Raw genomic sequence first — 22172 nt, forward strand, 5'->3', positions numbered from 1 at the left:
CTAGCAAAAAGTATACCATTCGATGCACCTGAGCTAGGCGAACACAATGATGCCAAAATTGCGGCTCTGCGGCAATTTTTTGCGAAGTTATTTACTAAAAACCGAATCCGTAACTTCAGTCACTTGACCTGACCTCAGACGCTACCGGTTAAATTGAGGCCTTAAAATCGGGTACCAATCGCTGCGACTTGTTGCGGCACACACGCTCGTTTTTTCGCGAGGCTCTAGCTCTATTAGAAGCGAAACGGCGTGCTTGGGTCGTATCAACCCCTCCGAAACGCATTTTGTTTGCGGGAAAATGAGGATTTTATAGAAAGAACACCTTTCTAATTTTTTGCATGTCGATTTGCAATGACATGTTTATTTTGAAAAAAAAATTGAAAGATTTTGGTCCCAAAGGTCATTAGAGGCAAATGAAAAAAGATTAAGTTTTTTGCTCAACAATGAAAATTTTTCTTTGGAATTTTTAAATGGTAATATTATTTTTTGATTCATCGCAAGCTTAGTGTCGTTTACTGTTTGTTGGTAGCTTAACCCGTTCTTGAGTTATAGGCCATCAAACTCACCGTTACAAACCGGAGTTAAAATGTAATGCAATACAACTAAAAAAGTATTGATCTGAGAAGTCTGATATTTTGCCAGGCGTCTTTGGGGCCTATGATTACCCCTAGAACGGATTTTCATTAAAATCTGAGAGATGAGGGTGACGGGCCTGGTACGATCTATCGTGGAATGCCCCAGCTGCTAACACTAAACAACAGCCAATGGCCAACTAAATCGCAGCGCCGTCACACCCTCCCCATTGAAACATCGTGAGGCGACGAGCGTTTCAATTACATTCTCGCTGCGACACACTGCACAGTTTCACCAGCTTTGTGATCGGACGCCGCAGCCGTAGTCCACGAGTCCTTATATCTACAGAACGGACCAGTCCATCAGCTCCGACCTTAACGTCGTCAACTATACTGATTGGCCACTGGCCACGCGGTACATTCTCATCAACGATCAACACAATGTCACCTCTCGCCAAGTTCGCTCTACTTCTGGTAAGCATTCTCGGCCTCTCCTGTAACATCGACAAATACTCGGCCCTCCATCGTCTCCAGAACACATCAGACAAGTACCTTACTTGTTTCCACCGCTTACGACTAGTACTATCACTGTCATCGACAAGTCCAAAAGGCATCGCCACACAGTCAGCGCCCAGATTCAAAAGATGGTTTGGGGTGAGGTTCTCAGGGTCTGATGGATCGGATGACGTAGGAGTGAGCGGTCTGTTGTTCAGGATTGACTCGATCTCGACAAGAAGAGTAGAGAGAGTTTCCTCCTGCAGCTGCTGCGTGTTGAGAAGCCTGTCCAGTATCTTTCTGATCGAACGGATCTGGCGCTCCCACGCGCCTCCATGATGACTCGCGTTCGGCGTGTTGAAGGTGAACTCGACGCCATGCTTCAACATTGCTCGATGAATAGCGTCTTCACTAGCTGACAGTCTTCGTAGCTCCTCCTTCAACTCCTTGCTGCCACCAACGAAATTCGTACCTCTGTCTGATCGAAGTGTCTTCACATGAACTCTCTTGGCCTTGAATCTGCGAAATGCACACAGGAACGTGTTTGCTGATAGATCCTGCGCCACCTCGATGTGGACTGCTCTCATTGAAAGGCAAGTGAAAATCACTCCATAGCGTTTCACGTGACTTCGGTTCTGCTTCACGTAGAATGGTCCGAAGTAGTCCATTCCGGTATTTGTAAACGCTGGCTCGTACGCGACACGTTCCGCTGGAAGGTTGGCCAATGGCCATCTTCTGGCTCTCTGGGCCGCGGAATCTCCGACAAACAATGCACCGGTCAATGATTCTTCGGATGCAAGAACTTCCTTCCAAAATCCAAAATCGCTTCCGCAGCTCTGCCTGGACCAGTTGTCGTCCTGAGTGTCCTGATTTTTTTTTTCATGAACTTCCTGTATCACCAACTCCGTGAAGTGTCCTTCCTTGGGGAGCACGATCAGGTGTTTCATCTCTGTAGAGATGTCAGCGTTCTGGAGTCGACCTCTCACGCGGATGACGCCTTCGTTCATCTGTGGACACAGTTTGCTCAGCTTGCTGCTTCTTGAAATGTCTCTCCCTTCCGTCAGAGCAGCGTACTCTTGAGGGAAATTGCGCTGCTGTAGCCACTTGATGACGAGTGATTCTGCTTCTCGCAAATCAGCTACTTCAGTCGGCGCGCCCTAAAGCCCCAATTAACAAACAACCAGTCGTGGTAAACGTTGCTGATCCCTGTTCAAAAGGCGACGTCGAACTCGAAGAATCCATGCTAGTCAGTGTTCTAAAATTGGATTTTGGTTGGGTGTGCTGATGAAGAAAAAAATCATAGGATGAGAAAAAAGGAAATAAATAACGGAAGTATATTTGTAAAATGGTGTAATGCCAATTTGTATGCCAACTGATAAACCAGGATTTCATGTCAGAATCTTGACAGGGTGTGAAACAAAAGGATGTGGGTGCATCAACTGTCAAGTGACATGTGAACTGGCTGTTGGAAAGACATGAAACTTTTTTCAGAGATGAAGTTAAGTCGGTCATTCATATTTTAGGGATGGACGTATCTATATTACTATTTGAGGAGGGTGCGTCTGTCCGTTACCGAGGTCCCGACTTGGTGGTGCTTTGCGTGGACTACAGGCCAGACCGTTGCAACTAACGCGGTGAAATTTGCACAACTTATAGATCAAGGATGCGCGACGTGCCTTTGAGGGGTCTCAGCTCGATCGAATTGATAGGGAGTGCGTGGCGCGTGCTCAAAAAGTGCAAATTCGCGTCATAGACTTTACATGTATAAATCGGCGTGCAAAATCGGGCGAAAACGGCTAAATTTGCCCGACACGGGTCCGATCCCGGTGCCATATCTTGGCGACCAGGGGTCTGATCGGCACGGGGAAAACAGCATCGTGTAGAGAATCGAACGGGCTATCGAATGGTGTGCGTTGCAGAGGATAGCACGCGCCACGTGCACCGGGGAGGGCACTTTTATTGGAAAAATTGTGGTTTTTGACGGATTTTGGGATTACATTTATTTTTAGGTGACCGTCAGACGGAGCGAGTTGAACCAACGCCTATAGGCAAGAGAAATGTACCGCCTCTCATGGAAAAATTGTGAAAAGCTGATCGATCCAAATCAAGGTGGTACAAATCACGGGAGAAAATGGTGTTTGTCAATTTTATGCCATTTTATTAATCACACGGGTTTTGCTCAATGATCTGATATCTCTGGCAATTAAAAATGGCACCGTTGGAAAGAGCATTCAATTCTGTCCACGGTTCAGTCTTCATTTTTGCATGATGAGCAACAATATTCTAAAAAATGCAAATGTTTCAAACCACTACATAGTCATTTTTACCGAAATTAATCGATGGTCCTCAAAAGACTTCAAGCCAGTTTCCGAATCATTCTTAAGTAGAACGCATGATAATACTACACGGGCACCTCGATGCGATGTATCTTTTTTGTTTTATTACAAAATGCTTGGCCGTCAAAAAGCAATCGAACGAAATGGATGCCAACCAAATCGACACAGACCAACCCAATATCTACGGGTCAAAAACAACCCTTCTTCGCGTTGCGGAGCACGCGGGTAACCCTAGTTTTCCCCATTAGGTGTGATTTGCCACCAAAAAGTCTGAAAAATGGAACACTGATGCTAGTCCTCTTAGCATGGAGTGCTTGTTGCTGTAGTGTCCTACTAGCATCTTCATCGGGTCGTTTTCATCGTTTGACTCCAGACCAACCTTAACTGCTGCTGCTACGCTCAATGTCGTCTGCTTCACTTCAGGATCTGATGTGTCCACTTGTCTTCATGGCAGGTGGCATTGCTGGCCACTCGTCTTCTTCTCGAGTCAAAAACTCAGGTCCTTTCAGCCATCTTCCGCTCTGGAGACCTCTGCTCACGTCATCAGCCGGGTTGCTCTTGCTGGGGCAGTGGTGCCAACTTTCCGTTCGAGATCCATCATGAATGATGGAGAACCGATTGCTGACGAAGGTGTGGTATCTTGCCGTTGTGTTCTGGATGTACCTCAGTACTGTTGTAGGGGAGAGTGGGGTAATTTGGCCGCTTTTTTTTAGAAATCGATGTAGCTTAAAATTGACGACACATTTCTGCATTTTCTCAACGCTGGCAGGTGTCGCATTCATTTTACTTTACTGGACAGTGAACTTGAAATGAAAGAGTAATTACTTATATTGAAATTGTGACGTATTACGAAGGTCTGCAAGGCGGCCAAATTGCCCCACTAGCAGGGTTATTTGGCCGGGGGTGTGGGGCAATTTGGCCGGTGTTAGTTTGCGGTCGGGATTTTCTCTTATATTGCGAGTCAGCTTCAGATTCAGCAATGACGTGTGTCCTATGACGCATTTGCCGCATTTTGGAGGTTAACTCAGGGGTCACAGGGGTCAAAATAGCCAAATTAGCGGCTCTAGATGCGAAGACAGTTTTTTACGAATAACTTTTGAAGTAATCAAGCTAGGCCAAAACTTCGAGTACCATCGTAATTCTCTCGTCAGTCCGCATCGAAACATATATGTGTTGACCTCGAGAAGTCAAGGTCAAAGGTTGACCTCAGGTCGCGTTACCTCAGGTCGCTTGACCTCAAGGTCACGTGATTTCAAGGTCATCATGCATATCATTCGATGCGCCTTGGCGAACTGAACAGATTGAGACCATTTTTGTGGCTGTACCATTTTTATGTAAGGATTTATTAGCAAAAAACGTTTGGTAACCTTTGATGACGTCACATGCTCTTACAGTTGACCAATCGGAAGTAAGGCATCAAAGTAGTCAAAGTTGGTCATGAATCATGTCATTTATGGTACAATTGACCATGAAAACTCGGCCGTCCTAGCATAGTGACCATGAGCGCACCGGCCAAGTTGCCCCGCTAGTCCCGGCCAAATTACCCCATATTGCCATTCTGAAAATTTTTGTCTATAAAGTCATCACGGCTATACGGAATTAGATGAAATTGCTCTTGGAACCGCTGAACACCCCCCAAGAATGGCGCTATAATGTCTGAATTCGTTTTTAGCCCAAATACTACATGTTATACAACTTTGTAAACAGAAGCAAAAGTTACCATTTTCTAATGAAATTAACGTTTTATTAATTTTGAATAAAACTACGAGGGGCAAAGTTTTGACATTTGTCCTCCAGTTATTTATACCCATGACAAATGAATAGAGACTAGAGTTATTTCACTCACTTTTATTAGACATGGTACAGGTGGGGGCGGCCAATTTACACCACCGGCCAAATTACCCCACTCTCCCCTACTGTCAGTCCAGAAAAACTCCTCTCACTCCGAACTTGTTCCCAGCGCGTCTTCAACCAGTGCCGCTGTGCGAACGGCGGTGACTGCAGCCACGAGTTCTAGCCGCGGGATTGTGACGCTCTTCAGAGGCGCCAGATGCCCTGTTCCCTTCAGGAATGACACCGTGAATCTCGCCTTCTTCGTTTCTCAGCCGAGCGAACGTGACAGATCCATACGCCCACTCGCTTGTGTCGCTGAAGTGATGAAGCTGGAATGATGTGACTTTTCCAAACCCCTTTGGCTTCATACATCTTCGGATTTGAAGAGGCTTGATCACTTCCAGATTGGAGATCCACTCCTTCCATCGCCACTGCTGCTGTTCCGGAAGAGCTTCATCCCAGGCTCCCTTCATCTTGCACAGCTCTTGCAGTATCTTCGTCCCACCGATGGCTGTTGGCGCGACCATGCCCAACGGGTCATACATCGAGCTGACGGAAGACAGCACACCTCTCTTTGTCAGCGGCTTCAAGCGCAATTTCTCGACGTCCACAGAGGTCTTCAATACGTCTTCTTCTGTTTTCCACTTGACGCCGAGTGCTCGTTCTTCTGGCATACTGGTGCACTTGCTCGTCCATGCTTTCATCGCCTTCGACCTGTCTTCTGGTCCGATCGTGGCCATCACCGCCGGACCACCATCTTCATGAAGCTCCTGTCATCCTCTGACAATCTTTTTCTGGTTGAATGAAGGCGCTCTTTATACTCTTGGTTGTACAGCTCGCGTATCTTCTCCTCGATGTCAGACTTTTCTTCGATAACAGCAATCCTGTTCACTTTTGCTGTTTCGGCACCTCGTGTTGCGCCGACGACTATCCAGCCGTACCGAGTCCTCACTGCATACGGGCTTCCTTCTCGGCTCGGCTGAACTTCAAGAGGTTCCATAGCCAGGTGAGAGTTCGCTCCCAGAAGAAGGCCGACTTCTTCCTCATCTGGGATGGGTAGCTCGATGTCTCGCAGATGCTCCCACTGCTCCAAGTCTGCTTGCTTGGGGAACTCATCACGGCTGATCGGGATCGTCTTCAATGTGTAGAGTGGCGGCAGGTTCATCTCGTTGTCTCCCTGAACGTCTGTCATCTTCAGTTGATGAACCAGCTGAGTCTTCACTCTCACTTCCCTGTCAACAGTGGTTAATTAAGGCCAGGTGAGTCCGGGGTACGTTTCCCAGATCCAGGTCATCAAACAGAGACTGGGAGATGAAACTGTGGGTCGATCCACCGTCCAGGGAGGCCACAGTTCGAACCTGTGACGAACCTGTGTGAATGATGACAGGTACCAAGGGCAGGGCTGAGGTGTTCGACTTACAATTACCAGACACACGACAAGAGGTCACACCTGCTGGGTTTGTGTCCTGCCTCTGTTGTCCAGACGCCTGTTGATACTGGTGCCAGGACTGTGAGGCTCTTTGATGCAGGTCGTCCAGTTGCTGCGGCGCTTGGCGCTGAGATCGGTGCAGGAACTCGTCTTGCTGACGCTGCGGGAGGTCCATGTGCAGAGATGTTGGATGGCGTCGACTGCACACCGCGCATGTTGCTCTTCGTCTGCATTCTCGGCTTCTGTGGCCTCTCTTCAAACAGCCGTAGCAGAGTGACATCCTCTGGACGAAGGCCTTCTTGTCTTCTTGAGTTGCTTCACCGAGACGCCTGCACTCCACAACTTGCTGCCCTTGCCTCTCACAGAAGAGACATAAACTTCTCTCTGGTTCTGCTTGAGTTGCAGCCACAAACGTCTTCTGCTTGAAGTTGACTTGGGGTCTCGTGACATTGCGCTCAGCTGCTGATTTCCTCCTCTGGTCCCCATCATACATCATCTGTTCGAACACTGGGTTTGAGGCGACTCGGGCTTCCTTTGTAACAAGGAGCACCAGGTCCTCGAAGGTCGCTCTTCTTCCACGATTCTCTTCAATATCATCCACTTGTCGACGCCAATGGTGAACGAGTGGTGGTTGAAGCTTGGATGTGATACGTAGGGTGAATGAAAAGTTTTGAGCCTAACATAGTTACAGGTGACGCAGATTAATGAAACTTTGGTCACACATTTTGCCACTATTGATATGAATGGACACAAAATTGTGAAGTCCTAGCACTTTTTTCCTCACTTTTATAGCGCCTTGAATCATGCTATTTTGGGTAAGTGCTCGCGGTGTCAATGACGTCATTATTTTTTGTGAAGCGTCATCCAGTCAGTTTTTTCTTTAACCTTAGACAGAAATAGACACCCTAAGGATGCCAATGCTGTTTAAAAGATTAAATTTGGGATACTTTGGAAGGCTCAGTAATTCATTGTTTACATTGCAACCAGTGAAAAATACCCTGATTCATTGTCCTGGACCTGGTGAAACACGACCAATTTTGTCAGGATTGCCCTTCTGATCTTCCTGATTTTCTAACAAAGGTGTATCAGTGGTTCATCCTAGTAATGCCCAATTACAGTAAGACCCTTTGAAAGAAGTACACTTGCAAGACATCTCATTTATTTTCCGAATTACGGAACACTTTCCTCCTTGTTGTGACTCTGACATTTAATTTTTCAGATTAGAGTAGAGACGTTCTTTCACTGACTCCACTGTTCTTCCAGTGCTGGATTGAAGTGAAACACCCACAGTTAATCATCGGTAGCGAAAAGTGACTTTGAATTCTCAGAATCTGCTTCAACTAGCTCCAAATGTCATTACACATCTCTCGTCGTGCTCTGCAGCAAAAAGCCGAGAGGCCCAATGAGCAGACCTTTCTCATGTCATGCCCATTGGTAAGAATGTCGCCAGCTTGCTCCTGGGAGATGTCCATTCTTACCGCTATCTGATGAGCTCACAGTCTTGGATCCAGCATCCACACCCCTAGAGCAGGGTCAATGTTTTCGGATTTTGTCACATTCTACGGCGTTTTTGATATTTGTTCATTTTGGACGCTGTTCCTGCCCTGCTTGAAATTAGCAGCTCAAACCTTAACAGTGACATATGATGGGCCACAACCAATAAGTTTAATTTCAGGTCCTTTCTAATTTCAGATGAAGGCATGGCTTTGAAATCGCAATACTTTATAAAAGTTCAATTCTCGATTTTCTCCCTTTTCACCGAACGCGTAATCTTCTTCACTTTAACGGGCTCTAAAAACGAAACGAAAAGGACAGTACTTCAAAACTTGGTGTACACACCTAAAAATAGTTGCAAAATGTGTGACCAAATTTTCATTAACCTGCGTCACCTGTAACTGTGTTAGGCTCAAAACTTTTCATTCACCCCACGTACATCTCATCGTCCTTGGATCTTCCATCAGGTTACTGTCATCTTTGAGTGCGTTCTTACACTCAGTCAGTACAATGGCGAACAGAGGCCTCTTGCACCAAAATACCTAGCTAGGTAGAATCGGCAAGATACCTACCTAGTAAAACTACCTACGGCGGTAACTTCTCTTGCACCATCCTACCTACCTACCTAGGTAAATTTGACAGCTCGCGTTTTTAGGATTTGTTTTGATTGGCTGTTTGGCGGCGAATTATTTGTGGGCGCAAAGAAATAGTAACTAAAGAAAACAATTAAATGGATATTGTTTTTATTAATATACATTTTGGTATTATGAAATCATTTTTCATTAACGTAAATACCGATAGAAGTTATTTTCATATTAAATTACTTTAACAAATAAGCTTCGTTTCCATGGCAACGAGTGAGTCTTCAACCTGGCTGTTCTGCTACGGAGGCTTATCGCCTTGGTACGGAGAAGTACCTCTGTGAACCCATGGAGCATTTGGTCAATTTTATTATTATTCACTCATAAAACATTGATTTATCATTGTCTAAGCATTTTGTAATCAACAACCTAATTTACATAAAAGTACCTACCCGTGGATTATCATGTGTTGTGCCTATTGTTACTAATTGAATCATTTTACCTAAGGTTTTGCTAGTTATTTTGGAAGCCCTCGCGTACCGTCAAACCGTCAAAAATTCCTCCGCGAGTACTTCTTTCCGGCCTTCGGTGCAAGAGGAAAACAGCCGGTCGGACTTTGACAATTGGTAAGTTCTTATGCCGCTCGGTAGAATTTCTAGGTAAATTTTCACGGTAGCGTTTTTTGGTAGGTAGTTTGGTGCAAGAGAATCTAGGTAAAATCTGAATTTACCTAGGTAGGTAGTTTGGTGCAAGAGGCCTCTGGTCTAAGCTGTTGCTGTCATCAGTCCTGATTGGCTTGAGCTCAGAGATCTTGTCCAGGTACGCTGATGCAAGAGTAGCTGGCTGGCCATACCTCTTGTAGAGCAGACGCTTTGCTTCCTGGAACCCATCTGTCAAGTACAAACAGCTGGACACAATGAGGTGAGCCTTACTTCCTGGCATCATATGCTGTTCGAGGTAGTACAGCTTTTCAACCTCATCACTGATCTTGTTGCCAATTTTCAAGTTAAAAGCACGCATAAATTGTGCATGCTCGGTAACGTCACCACCAAACCTCTTTATTCCAACCATTGGTAAGCGCATCAGAGCAGCTGTCTGCTCCCTCTCCTCCCTTGGAGTTGGATCATGACTCTGCTTGGAGTGTTTGTGCTCGTCTCTGACGTCATGTTGAACGACTGGGCGTGACTCAGCAGGTAGAACAGCTGGGTGTGACTCAGGTTTGGAATGATCAGCCTGGAATGGCTCAGGTTTGAGGCTGGGTGGAAGAAGGTTGGGCTCAGAGATGCTTGGCAGCCTTGGACTCGCACCGACCTTGCTATACTTTGACAAAACCTCCTCCCTAGCCTTTGACACCTCAATGGCTTCCTCTAACTCTAGCATCTCCTGCCTCCTCTGCAGCTCAGCTACCTGTCTGTCTAGCTCTTGTCTTTCCTTCAGGCGCTTGAGCTTAGCTTCGAGACTAGCCTTCTTAGTTTCCTCATCTAACTGTTTCGTTACTACAGACTCAGACAATGAAACACCTGATTTAGATGACTTAGCCTGTGAGACACTGTCCTCGGTTCGAACATCATCAACATGAGCAGGAACAAAACTATCTGGGTCTGTACCATCAGCCTCCAAAGCTTCCTGAAGCGTGGCCCGAAGCTGTTGCTTTGTACCATGGTGATCAAGACCCCTTTGACGCAACTCTGATTTCAGTTCAGCTACCTTCAACTTGTCCATTTTAAAGATAACTAGTACTGAATGAAATAGATGCTCCTGTCTCTTGCTTATCACAATGTGCGCAACACAGTATCAACACACAAACCTACACACATGAACACACGTCAACTTTCAATATCAGGATCATGAACAGCCTTATCACAATCACAGTCAAAATAATTCAGCACTGACACTTTCACAACCCATCACTGACATCACCAGTACCCTGAGGTGAATGTCATGAGTTACCCAAGAGCAATGTCACTGGTTCGTGAAATCACTGTCTCCCTGAGTTCAACGTCATTATTTTGGATATATTAGCCAAAAAATCCAAAAAAGTTGAGTTTCTAAAAACTGAAATATATGTGACCCACCGTCTTCTATCTACATACCAAATTTCAGATCGATATCTCGTTTTTGGCCAAGTTATAACGAAAAAAATGTTCAAAGAAGGTGTCAAATTTTCAAACTAGATTTTTGGCAATTCTAGACCACGTAAGGCAAAGAAAGACCACCATTAGATTCCCCGTGACGAGCTGCATCGAATCGATACCCATTTTATGGAAAAATATCAACTTTGAAATTTGACCTAATTTGACCTGACCTTGATCTGACCTTCACCAAAACGTAACCTAAGCTGGCCCCAAAGGCTGCCTGACTCACATAATCGCATTTGTCATGTAAAATGGACCAAAAAACATGCATTACACGACACTTTCATATTGTGACCCCCCAGTGACCTGGCCTCTGTGACCTGACCTGGTATCAGTGACCCCAGATAGCAAAGCATGTGTTTGACGAACAATGTACCATCGATTGTTTTCAATAACTTACCAATTTACTCGATTTTACAACACATTTCTTGAAATGCTTGTGAACGGTGAAAATCCGACCTTTGACCTGATCTGTGACGTCATCGGTCTGACCTAGGTCAATGAAATTTGGTCACAAGGTAGTTCCCCGGTGGGGCTATCGAACGCCCTTTGAATTTAGAAAATCGGCCGGTAAATTTCCGAGATCTTCGGGGAGACCGAAAGGCTCCCCCCAAGGGTGGTAGGGTCCGCCGATACCCCTACGGGGCGCGGGTTAAAGAGGCTCGTGGGTGAATGAAATGATGCATCATTATGTGCACTCAGATCGGTGTGAGTATATCGCCACTCATCCCACAGTCTCTAGTACCATGAACATTATTTTCATATCTTCATAGAGATGCCACTTTTGAGCCCGCGAACCCGCTTTCTGCGGGTTTTCAAAACCCGCAGGGTTTTTGGCGGGTTCGAGAAGCAAAACTTGTCGTGTGGCGGGTATTTGGCGGTCAGACTTAAGAACCTTTAATTTTTTTTTTTAGATGCAAAACACAATGCCAAGTGCATTTGCTCAGGTTAACAATACAATATTGATCGAAACAACTTTTAAAACAGAACCAAATGTAAAAATATATCATGGCAGCACATTTTAAATGCAAAACTGAAAACAACCAGCAATAGCATCCACAGTCTAGCAATGACCAAACCAGGGTACAAGCAACAAACTACAAAGCATAAATAAATGCTGATGAAAGCATTCCATAAAACATAAAAGAACATGAAAGCAAACTTATAGGAAGCTGAACTGAAGTCCATGTGCAGTGTGCACTAGATATACATTATGGAAGAACCCAGACTTAAATGAGATGTTGAAAATCAGAGCAAATACCACATGTTACTTTATTTGCGTCTGGTCGGCATAAAAAAGACCTATCAGCTAAACAAAATTTGGTGCAAATTTATTGATTACCTATCCTACTCTATGTTCTGTCCCACCCTATATAACGAAAATAGCACACCAATTACCCTTACTGTTACAAAAAAATCAAAATATTGACTGGCATGCGGCCCAAACACAGCGCAATACAATACTGGCGCACTTCCGACATTATGACAAGGATTGGTATTTGACTGCGTCAATTTTGGTCTCTGAGGCGAAGGAAAGCTGTCATTGATGACGCAATAATAATTTTACAATCAATTTTTCTGTCTTGGTTTTTGAATGCCTCAAAACAGCAGTTATACATGTTACAAAACCACGTAGCTGGTCGCATTTATTTCTTTTGTCTTTTTACGTCCTTATTATTTGTATGCCGAGAGAGGACCAGGCGGAGAGCATTACCAAGACCATCTATAAAATTATTACATTTAATTTAGTATTTGCTGTCTCTTTATTTCTTAACCGGTGATTAATCTCTGAATTGTAAAACTTTAGCTGTTGTGTAAAATAATTTTATCAGAATGGCACATGAATATGCATTGTACAACGGTGTTTTCGCAACAAGTTCGCACTAACTACGGCTGCAATAATTTAGTCGCTGTAACATTCCTTGCAATCAGCTGTTGGTGACGCTTCTGACGCATGTTTTCAGAAATGCGTAGTTCATTGGTGGTTAGTTGGTTTTTGCTCGGATTTTGCATGATTTGTTTTATGTGTAGATCGACCGGATGCTCATTATTCACCGTGTCACTATTTATTTTTAACTGGAAATCGCATATCTTTTTATATCAACATTCATTTTGATAGCAATATCATTCCAGAAGCCTAACATTGAGAGGGAGCCAGAGTGAAATTTTGATCCTCAGCCAATGCTGAAGGGTAAGGTGAGAGAAAGATTTTACTGAACTCTTTTCAGAAAGGAATTTCAAATGTATTGATGCATTATTCATTTTCCACTACAGTGTGCACTTCCTGAGGACTTAGCATAGCAATTTCAAGTCCTTACTATTTGATTGGCTGTCTTTTTCTGCACAGCAATGAAGCAAGTAAGGTTTATATAGCTCTAGCATTGACCCAGCTGTATTTTTTTCTTGCAAAAGCAGGTTTTTGAAATTGCGGGTTTTTGGTGGGTTCGGCTCAGCCAAAATCAGCTTGCGGGTAGTTGTGGTTGGGCAAGGGGTAGCTGCGGGGCGGGGCGGGTAATGAAATTGCAAATTTGTGGCATCTCTAGTATGCTTTGATGATGCTTTAATGGTGTCATGGCCTCAGGGGAATGTTACTGCTGAGCTTCATCTTAAATACACAATACATATTGTTAAACCAACTAACAAGCTGTATTAATCGAATTCGCAATCATGAAGAGAAACGCGCATTAGACCCGCAAAACTACGTGCAAGTGAAGCCGAATGCTCCTTTAACGAATCAAGAAATGATGGTTCTGAGCGCAATGACAAAGCCGCTTTCGAGATGTGAAAGTGTGCTTCGAGCTCGTGTGCACGTGCAAACTGGACCTAAATGGACTTGAGCACGGCACCCTCCTAAACGGTCGCTACCGGTGTACCAAACTTGAGCGCAATCTCCCCAGCCGTTCTCGAAATGTGGAAACGACCCCTGCGCGTGCGCACGTGCAAGCTGGACCTATACTGACTTGTGCACGGCTCCCTGCCAAACGTTCCCTAACGATGTACCAAATTTGAGCACAATCTGCCCAGCCACTCTCGAGATGTGGAAGCGACCCCTGCACGTGCGCACGTGCAAGCTGGACCCAAACTGACTTGTGCTCGGCACCCTGTCAAACGGTCCCTAACGACGTACCAAATTTGACCGCAATCGGCCCAGCCGTTCTCGAGATCTGGAAGCGTCCCTTGCGCGTGCGCACGTCCAGCAGCACCCAAACCGTGACACGTGGAAATGCATTATCATTTGCATGTCCACCGACATGCCAAGTTTCAGCTCAATCAACCCAGTCGTTGTAAAGTTATTGTTGATCGAACAAATTTGTCACCACTTATTTGGCACGTGGCGGCTGGCGCGTGCCGTGACCCTCACCCTATGACGTTGTGCTACGTAGGGTGAATGAAAAGTTTTGAGCCCAACATATAGTTACAGGTGACGCAGATTAACCCGCGCCCCGCTGGGGGGGGGGGGCAGAATCTGCCCCCCTCCCGTTTTTCGCCAATAACTTCTAAACGCGTTACGCCAGCGACGTCAAACTTTCAGTACCTTATCATACATCAATTTGACACGTTCCCTGAAAATTTGAGCGAAATCCGTCGGAAATTTTTTGAGAAATTGACGTTTTAGTGACGTCATGTTCGCCATTTTCGCCTCGAAAACGGCAAAATTTCAAACGCCGCTAACATCTTTTTTAAAGGAATCAAGACGTAACAAAAAAGGTTATACGTGATTCTACTTTGTCTATCAAATGGCTATCTTGGTTTTTTGAAAATTTTGGATTTTGGCCAAAATTTTTCCAAAAAACTGACTTTTTTGGGAAAATATTTATAAAATCCAAAATTTTGAGTTTATCGAAAAAACCGGAATATATGTCAAAGAAGTGGTCTATGTGCACCTACATACCAATTTTTAGAAGAATCGGTTCAAAAATGTGGGAGTTATTCAAAATTTTATGACGTCACGACACACAAAAGTTTTGAAAAATGATTTTTTTGGAAGTTCTAGACCTCGTACGGAAACAAAAATAGCACCATTCGATTCGCCGTGAAAAACTGCATCGGATAGACACCTTTTTAGGCCTTAACAACCAACTTCAAAATTTGACCTCACTTGACCTGACCTTGACCTGACCTCGACCTGAAATTCATCCAGAGGTGGTCCATATCACTTATTGAGTGTGCCTATTGAATTCCATGAGTAAAATGACCCATAAAACATGCGTCGCACATGCCCTTTTCTATATTTTGTTTTTGGTGACCTGACCTGACCTGACCTGACCTTGACCTTGACCTTTGAATGACATTGTGTGCAATGAATATTGTCTTGGTAGTCTAAGAACACGTTTTGGGCAATCATTCTCAGTCCATTCTTCGGCAACTACGGTGCAAGGCCGATGCTGTCGAAACTTGCATGTTGTACCCTTGACCTGACCTTGACCTGACCTCTGACCTACTTAAGCAAAAAAAATTGGGCTCTTAAGATCCGCCTTGTTGAGAGCTTTCGATTGCCGTTTTCCCCGTCTTTCTACGACCATCGGTTCGGAAGTTAGACAGGGGGGCAGAATCTGCCCCCCCCCCCCCCCCCAGCAGGGCGCGTATGGCTGAATAGCCCAGCGGGGCGCGGGTTAACCCTCGCCGGCACAGGCCATTTTACGTCCTTCGACGGCACAAGGGGGGTTGGTACGACCCCCCCTCGCGTTTGGCCCCTGATCGAGCTAGAGCTTCGCGGAAAAAACGAGCGTGTTGCCCGTCACGAGAGGAAGCCGATGATACCCAATTTTAAGGTCCTAGGTCATCAAGTGACCTTCCAGGTCAGGTCAATGACCCGAAAACCGGGAAAATCGGGACCTGTTAGAAAGTCGTAAAGCGTGGCTGATATGTGGTTTTCCGGGGTGCTGATCACGAATATCGTGTTAGTTTTGATCAGAGATGATGTCTTGAAGCATTTAGACCAGGTCGGGTCAGGTCAGGTCAGGTCAACCGGTAGGGGTTGTGACTGACGGGTATTCGTAATACGTGTCAACCGCCTCTGACAGCTTCGTAACATGTTACGAAGGCACCAAAACTACTTCGTAAATGTTCAAATGGTTGCTAAATTCGAATTCAGCTCCAAAAACTAGCCTAGAAACATGTAAAACTCGAAAAAGTGAACCGAGGTCACCCGAGGTCACCAAAGGTCAATGACCTGACCTGACCTTCAGGTGACCTTGACACCCACCCTAATGTATAGGAGCAACATCAAATCACGTGTTTGAACGTTTGAAACCACGAAAAGCTTGCAAACGCGCGGCTAATGCGAGCCGACATACGCCGAATTGCGATTCCGGCCAAACATGGTCTCGGAAAAGAGGTCACAGGTCAAAGGTCATTTGGGTCAGGGTCATGAAATTTTCAGGGTAGGTGTAAAATTGATCAATGCGAGGGTACTGAAAGTTTCGTCGCGATCGGCCGCTTTTTACGCGAGTTATTCGCGAAAAACCTTAGGGGGGGGGGCTGCATCAACCTCCCCCCTGTGCCGGCGAGGGTTAATGAAACTTTGGTCACATATTTTGCCACTATTGATATGGGTGGACACCAAATTGTGAAGTCCTAGCACTTTTTTCGTCACTTTAGCGCCTTGAATCATGCTATTTTGGGTAAGTGCTCGCGCTGTCAATGACGTCATTATCTTTTGTGAAGCGTCCTCCAGTCAGTTTTTTTCTTAAGGTTTAGAAAGAAATAGACACCCCAAGGATGCCAACGCTGGTTAAAAGATTAAATTTGGGATACATTGGAAGGCTCAGTAATTGATTGTTAACATTGTAACCAGTGAAAAATACCCTGATTTTTTGTCCTGGTGAAACACGACCAATTTTGTCAGCATTGCCCTTCTGATCCTCCTGATTTTCTAACAAAGGTGTATCAGTGGTTCATCCTAGTAATGCCCAATCACAGTAAGACCCTTTGAAAAGAAGTGCACTTACAAGGCATCTCATTTATTTTCCCAATTACGGAACACTTTCCTCCTTGTTGTGACTCTGACATTTAATTTTTCATATTAGAGTAGAGACGTTCTTTCACTGACTCCACTGTTCTTCCCATGCTGGATTGAAGTGAAAAACCCACAGTTTATCATCGGTAGCGAAAAGTGACTTTGAATTCTCAGAATCTGCTTCAACTAGCGCCAAATGTCATTACACATCTCTCGTCGTGCTCTGCAGCAAAAAGCCGAGAGGCTCAATGAGCAGAGACCTTTCTCATGTCATGCCCATTGGTAAGAATGTCGCCAGCTTGCTCCTGGGAGATGTCCATTCTTACCGCTATCTGATGAGCTCACAGTCTTGGATCCAGCATCCATACCCCATGTTAACCCTATGGGAAAATGCACGTGCCGATTACCCTAAAACGTGTCAAATATTTCTTGTAACTTTGCTAGCAGGTAGCTCCCCCATACGGGACCAAACGGTGAAAATGGCAAGAAAATCTAACTATCCCTTTTTGCGGGAGTCAGAATGACCCAAATCGCGGCAGAAACGCTAAACACCCCCCTAGAGAGGTAGCTCAGGTTGGGATTTTCAATAGAAAATCACAATTCTAAAGAATAGTGATTTGTCTTAATTGAAAAGTCCCAACCTTCAGATACCCTTAGAGCAGGGTCAATGTTTTCGGATTTTGTCACCTTCTACGGCGTTTTTGATATTTGTTCATTTTAGACGCTGTTCCTGCCCTGCTTGAAATTAGCAATCAAACCTTAACCCGCGCACCGACGGGGGTCTGCGCCAACTTCGCACCGACGGGGGGGGGGGGCGGATGACCGCCCCCCCTGAGATCTCCAGAACGAAGCAAGCTAGCGACAAGCGGTAAACGGCATCGGATACGCACGGCCAAGATCTACAATTTTTACTAAGGTCATTTTCAGGTCAGGTCAAAGATGACGTCACAGGGGTCAAAAAAGTCAAAATGGCGGCGCTAGATATGGAGAGTTTTTCTCGAATAACTTTCGAATTAGTCAAGATAGGAACAAACTAAGGGCATCATCGTGATCCTCTCGTCAATCCGCATCGAATGATATATATGTTGACCTCGAAAGGTCAAGGTCAAAGGTTGACCTCAGGTCACGTGACCTCGAGGTCATCATGAACATCATTCGATGCGTCTTGACGAGCTGAACACAATGAGACCATCCACGCGTCTGTATCTTGTTCCTGTGCGGAGTTATTGGCCAAAAACCTTTGGTGACCTTTGATGACGTCACATGACCTCACAGCTGCCCAACAGCAAAACAGACCTCAAGGTAGTGAAGGTTGATCGTATATGAAGTCATGTATGGTATATGGGGCCATTCCGACCCGTTTTAGTGGTAAAAACAGGGAGTTGATTTTTCCCCCATTGACTTATAATAGGGAGGTCGCGAAATTGACCTGACCTTAGGTCACCGATATCAAAATTCCGAGATACACAAATTGTAGCTACTAATGACCTAATAATATCCTGCGACTTTCAAAGGCCTCCGACATCTACTGTAGCTCTGGCACGGTGACAAAGTTGCAAAAAAGTGACTTGAGGTTGGGTGATTCAAAGTGACCTGGTGACCTGACCTTAAAAGGTAGGAGGTTCAAACTTGCACACTATGTGTAAAATTGATGAGGTTATAGTCATACCAAATTTCGCGGGTTTTCCCGCTATTCGCGAAAAACCTCAGGGGGGGGGGGGGGCGGATATCCGCCCCCCCCCGTCGGTGCGCGGGTTAACAGTGCCATATGATGGGCAACAACCAATAAGTTTAATTTCAGGTCCTTTTAAATTGCAGATGAAGGCATGGCTTTGACGCACGGACGTATAAATAAACTGGACTGGCAATCCCAATGGACCTCCTATGGAAGATAGTGAAGCCGACAAGGCGCCATTTTACGTTGCCAAAAAACCGTGCTCTGGAAGGTCATCGAGCCAATACAATTAGAATTGCGTCCAAACGGATGATCGGATCGAGATGCTGGTGGTACCGTTCGACGGGTAATTCCTTGAGGCAGGTGATGATGGATGTCACATGTCACCCGGTGTCACATGGCGCGTGCCACGTGCCGACAAACTTACAAAGGGCAAAAACCTTTAAGCGACGCCTCAAATCAAACGAAGGGCGGCACAGGTGCCAAACTCACAGGTCACATGTCCCAGTGTTCGACCACTAACATATGGTATGCTCGGCATCAGGGGGTGCGGAATGCACGCGCTAGTGGCGAAAAACATGTTTTGAGGAGGCATCCTCCGATTCCGGAAAACCTTGACCTAGGCACACCAAATTTGGCACACTGACACTACTGGACACGCGCTTTAAGGTGCCGTACAAATAGGCGTGCTGGGGTACACGGTGCACGTGCTGTGCACGTGCAAACCTTTTGATGTTGCACTCTGTGTCATATATGCGAGTAGGGCGGGTAGCGCTGGCAAGCTCAAAGTGCCAAATTTACACAGGCCACCCAGAATGCATTCTAGCATAGTTATTGAGCATATCCATCTCCTGGTGGCCCCCAAAGGTGCGTTCTGCACGTGCAAAAAATTATCCGCGCCGGGCGGTGGGGATGCTTGGACACCCTATGTGGATTTATGTAAACGTCTCGAAAACGGCGTTGTGTAGCGCCGCCGTTTTTGGCACACCTTTTCATACATCTTTTTCTCAAATGCTGCATAACTTTCAGACTTACGTCGCTCAAGGCTAGGTCACCAGGTTACGTCCAAGTGGCCTTACCTTAGGAAAAATTATAATGCCCGTCATAGCTACACAGACTATACAATCGGCTTAAAACGTGCAGCAATTGATAAGATCACCAGTATATACGTAGAGTACCTACCTCTACCTCGAAATTTCAATATCACTATCCTAGGGTTCTGTTGCTTTGCGACCTCAGACCACCAGCACGGCAAATCATTTATTTTGTCAAATTCGGGCTCCTAAACTTTATGCTACCCAGCAACGCAAATTTACGCCTCAATCGCCGGCCAGCGCAGCATAGGCATCTTTGTTATCTACGTTGTTTGCGCCTGCAGTCATACTGTACCGCAATAACCATTATCTTCATCTTTCACCCATAGATGGCAGTAGCAAAGCGCCTGCATCTATGCTGTGCCGCAGTGCTCTTACAATACGCCCTGAGCAATGAGCATTGAGCAAGCAAGTGATATTGAAATCATAGGCGACGGAACGAGGGGGGCACGGGGGCACCGTGCCCCTTTGATTTTGGCATTTTAACATAGCCCTTTCCATCCATGGGCGTTGCATGGAAAGAATGGGACCAAAAGTCGGCAGTGCCCCCCCCCCTTTAACCCGCGACCTGGCGGGGGGCTATTTTTTGCCCCCCTCCAGACTTTTCGATATATCTCCAGAACCGCTGCGCCGATCGTCACCAAACTTTCAGTACCCTCCCGGACATCAATTTTACACATTGTGACCAAAATTGTTTCCAAAAACTATGATAGGTTGGCCGGAAATGACGTCAGAGTGACGTCAAGTTCTGCCGTTTTCGACCCAAAAAAGGGTTTCGCGGGAAGAGCTGTCAGGCCTAGAGCTTTGCAAATACAGAAAAAATGATAAGACATAAAAGCTGTAGAATGGACAGGGCTACAAAACTGCTATCTCGGATTTCTGAAATTTTTGGATTTTGACCCAAGAAATCAAAAAAATATTTTTTTTGGATAAAATTATCGAAAAATCCAACAAGTTTTTTGAACTTCGCAAAAACCGGAATATATGTGCTAGTCCTTACCGCCTTCCATCCACATACCAAATTTGAGATTGATATCTCTTTTTTTTTGGCGAAGTTATAGCGAAAAGTCTGTTCAAAATTGATGACGTCAAATTTTAAAACTCAATTTTTAGCAATTCTAGACCCCGTAGCGCAAAACAAAGACCACCATTAGACTCCCCGAGACGAGCTGCATCGAATCAATACCCATTTTATGCAAAACTATCAACTTTAAAATTTGACCTTTTTTGGCCTGACCTTGACCTGACCTTGACCTGCACTTCACCAGAAAGTGACCTAAGCCGTACCTGATAGTCTTATAACCAGCACCATTGAGCTGGAAATGAAAAATTGGCCATAAAACATGCATCACACAACCTTAGTAAAGCTGGGCTCATGTGACAGTTGTGACCTGACCTGTGACCCTTGGTGACCTGACCTGTGACCTGACCTGGTATTGTCAGGACCTCTAATAGCAACATATCTACTAGGCAACTGACGCCCTATCGCTGATTCTCGACAAAAGGCGTTTTCCTCGGTGTTATAGCGCATTCCCTAGAAGACCCGTGAGCGGTGAAACATTTCATCTTAGACCTGACCTATGACGTCATCGGTGACCCCGAGGTCAATGAAATTTGGTTTCCTTCGATAAACTTGACAGGCCTTTCGAACGCCGTTTGAATTTTGCGGATCCGTCCAGTAGTTTCGGAGATACGGGGGGGGGGGGCAAAAAATAGCCCTCCCCCCCACCAGGTCGCGTTATAAACAGACCCCACCAGGGCGCGGGTTAATTGAAGGTGTTCCGCCGCCACTGATTGAAATTCCGAGGTAGAGGTACTCTACGTATATACTGTTTCTCTTATCAATCGGTGCACGTTTTAAACCGATTGTTCAGTCTGTATAGCTATGATGGGCACTATAAATTTTCCTAAGGTAAGGTCACTTGGACGTAACCTGATGACCTAACCTTGAGTGACTTAAGTCTGAAAGTTACGCAGCATGTGTGAAAAAGATGTATGAAAAGGTGTGCCAAAAACGGCGGCGCTACACAACGCCGTTTTCGAGATATTTATTTAAATCCACATAGGATGTCCAAGCATCCCCACCGCCCGGCGCGGATAATTTTTTGCACGTGCAGAGCGCACCTTTGGGGGCCACCAGGAGACGGATATACTCAATAACTATGCTAGAATGCATTCTGGGTGGCCTGTGTAAATCTGGCACTTTGAGCTTGCCAGCGCTACCCGCCCTACCCGTATATGTGACACAGAGTGCAACATCAAAAGGTTTGCACGTGCACAGCACGTGCACCGTGTACCCCAGCACGCCGATTTGTACAGCACCTTAAAGCGCGTGTCCAGTAGTGTCAGTGTGCCAAATTTGGTGTGCCTAGGTGATAGGTCAAGGTTTTCCGGAATCGGAGGATGCCTCCTCAAAACATGTTTTTCGCCACTAGCGCGTGCATTCCGCACCCCCTGATGCCGAGTATACCATATGTTAGTGGTCGAACACTGGGACATGTGACCTGTGAGTTTGGCACCTGTGCCGCCCTTCGTTTGATTTGAGGCGTCGCTTAAAGGTTTTTGCCCT

The 22172-nt window shown here is 45.6% G+C and overlaps 1 protein-coding gene across 9 annotated transcripts in view; it reads left to right on the top strand.

The window, feature by feature from the left end:
* LOC122369262 overlaps positions 1–22172 on the top strand; it is a 125834-nt gene that overhangs the window by 53545 nt on the left and 50117 nt on the right. Inside the window, exon 6 of one of the 9 annotated variants that reach the window (XM_043343868.1) lies at positions 9560–9661. The exons of the other annotated variants lie outside the window; for them this stretch is intronic. Coding sequence (XP_043199803.1) covers positions 9560–9568 — 9 coding nt within the window. The 3' untranslated portion in view covers positions 9569–9661. Of the gene's footprint in view, positions 1–9559; positions 9662–22172 lie in introns of those variants that run through there. 9 annotated transcript variants of the gene reach the window in all.

This window comes from Amphibalanus amphitrite, unplaced genomic scaffold, assembly GCF_019059575.1.
Source record: "Amphibalanus amphitrite isolate SeventyFive unplaced genomic scaffold, NRLGWU_Aamphi_draft 001021F_arrow, whole genome shotgun sequence".
Taxonomy (NCBI): domain Eukaryota; kingdom Metazoa; phylum Arthropoda; class Thecostraca; order Balanomorpha; family Balanidae; genus Amphibalanus; species Amphibalanus amphitrite.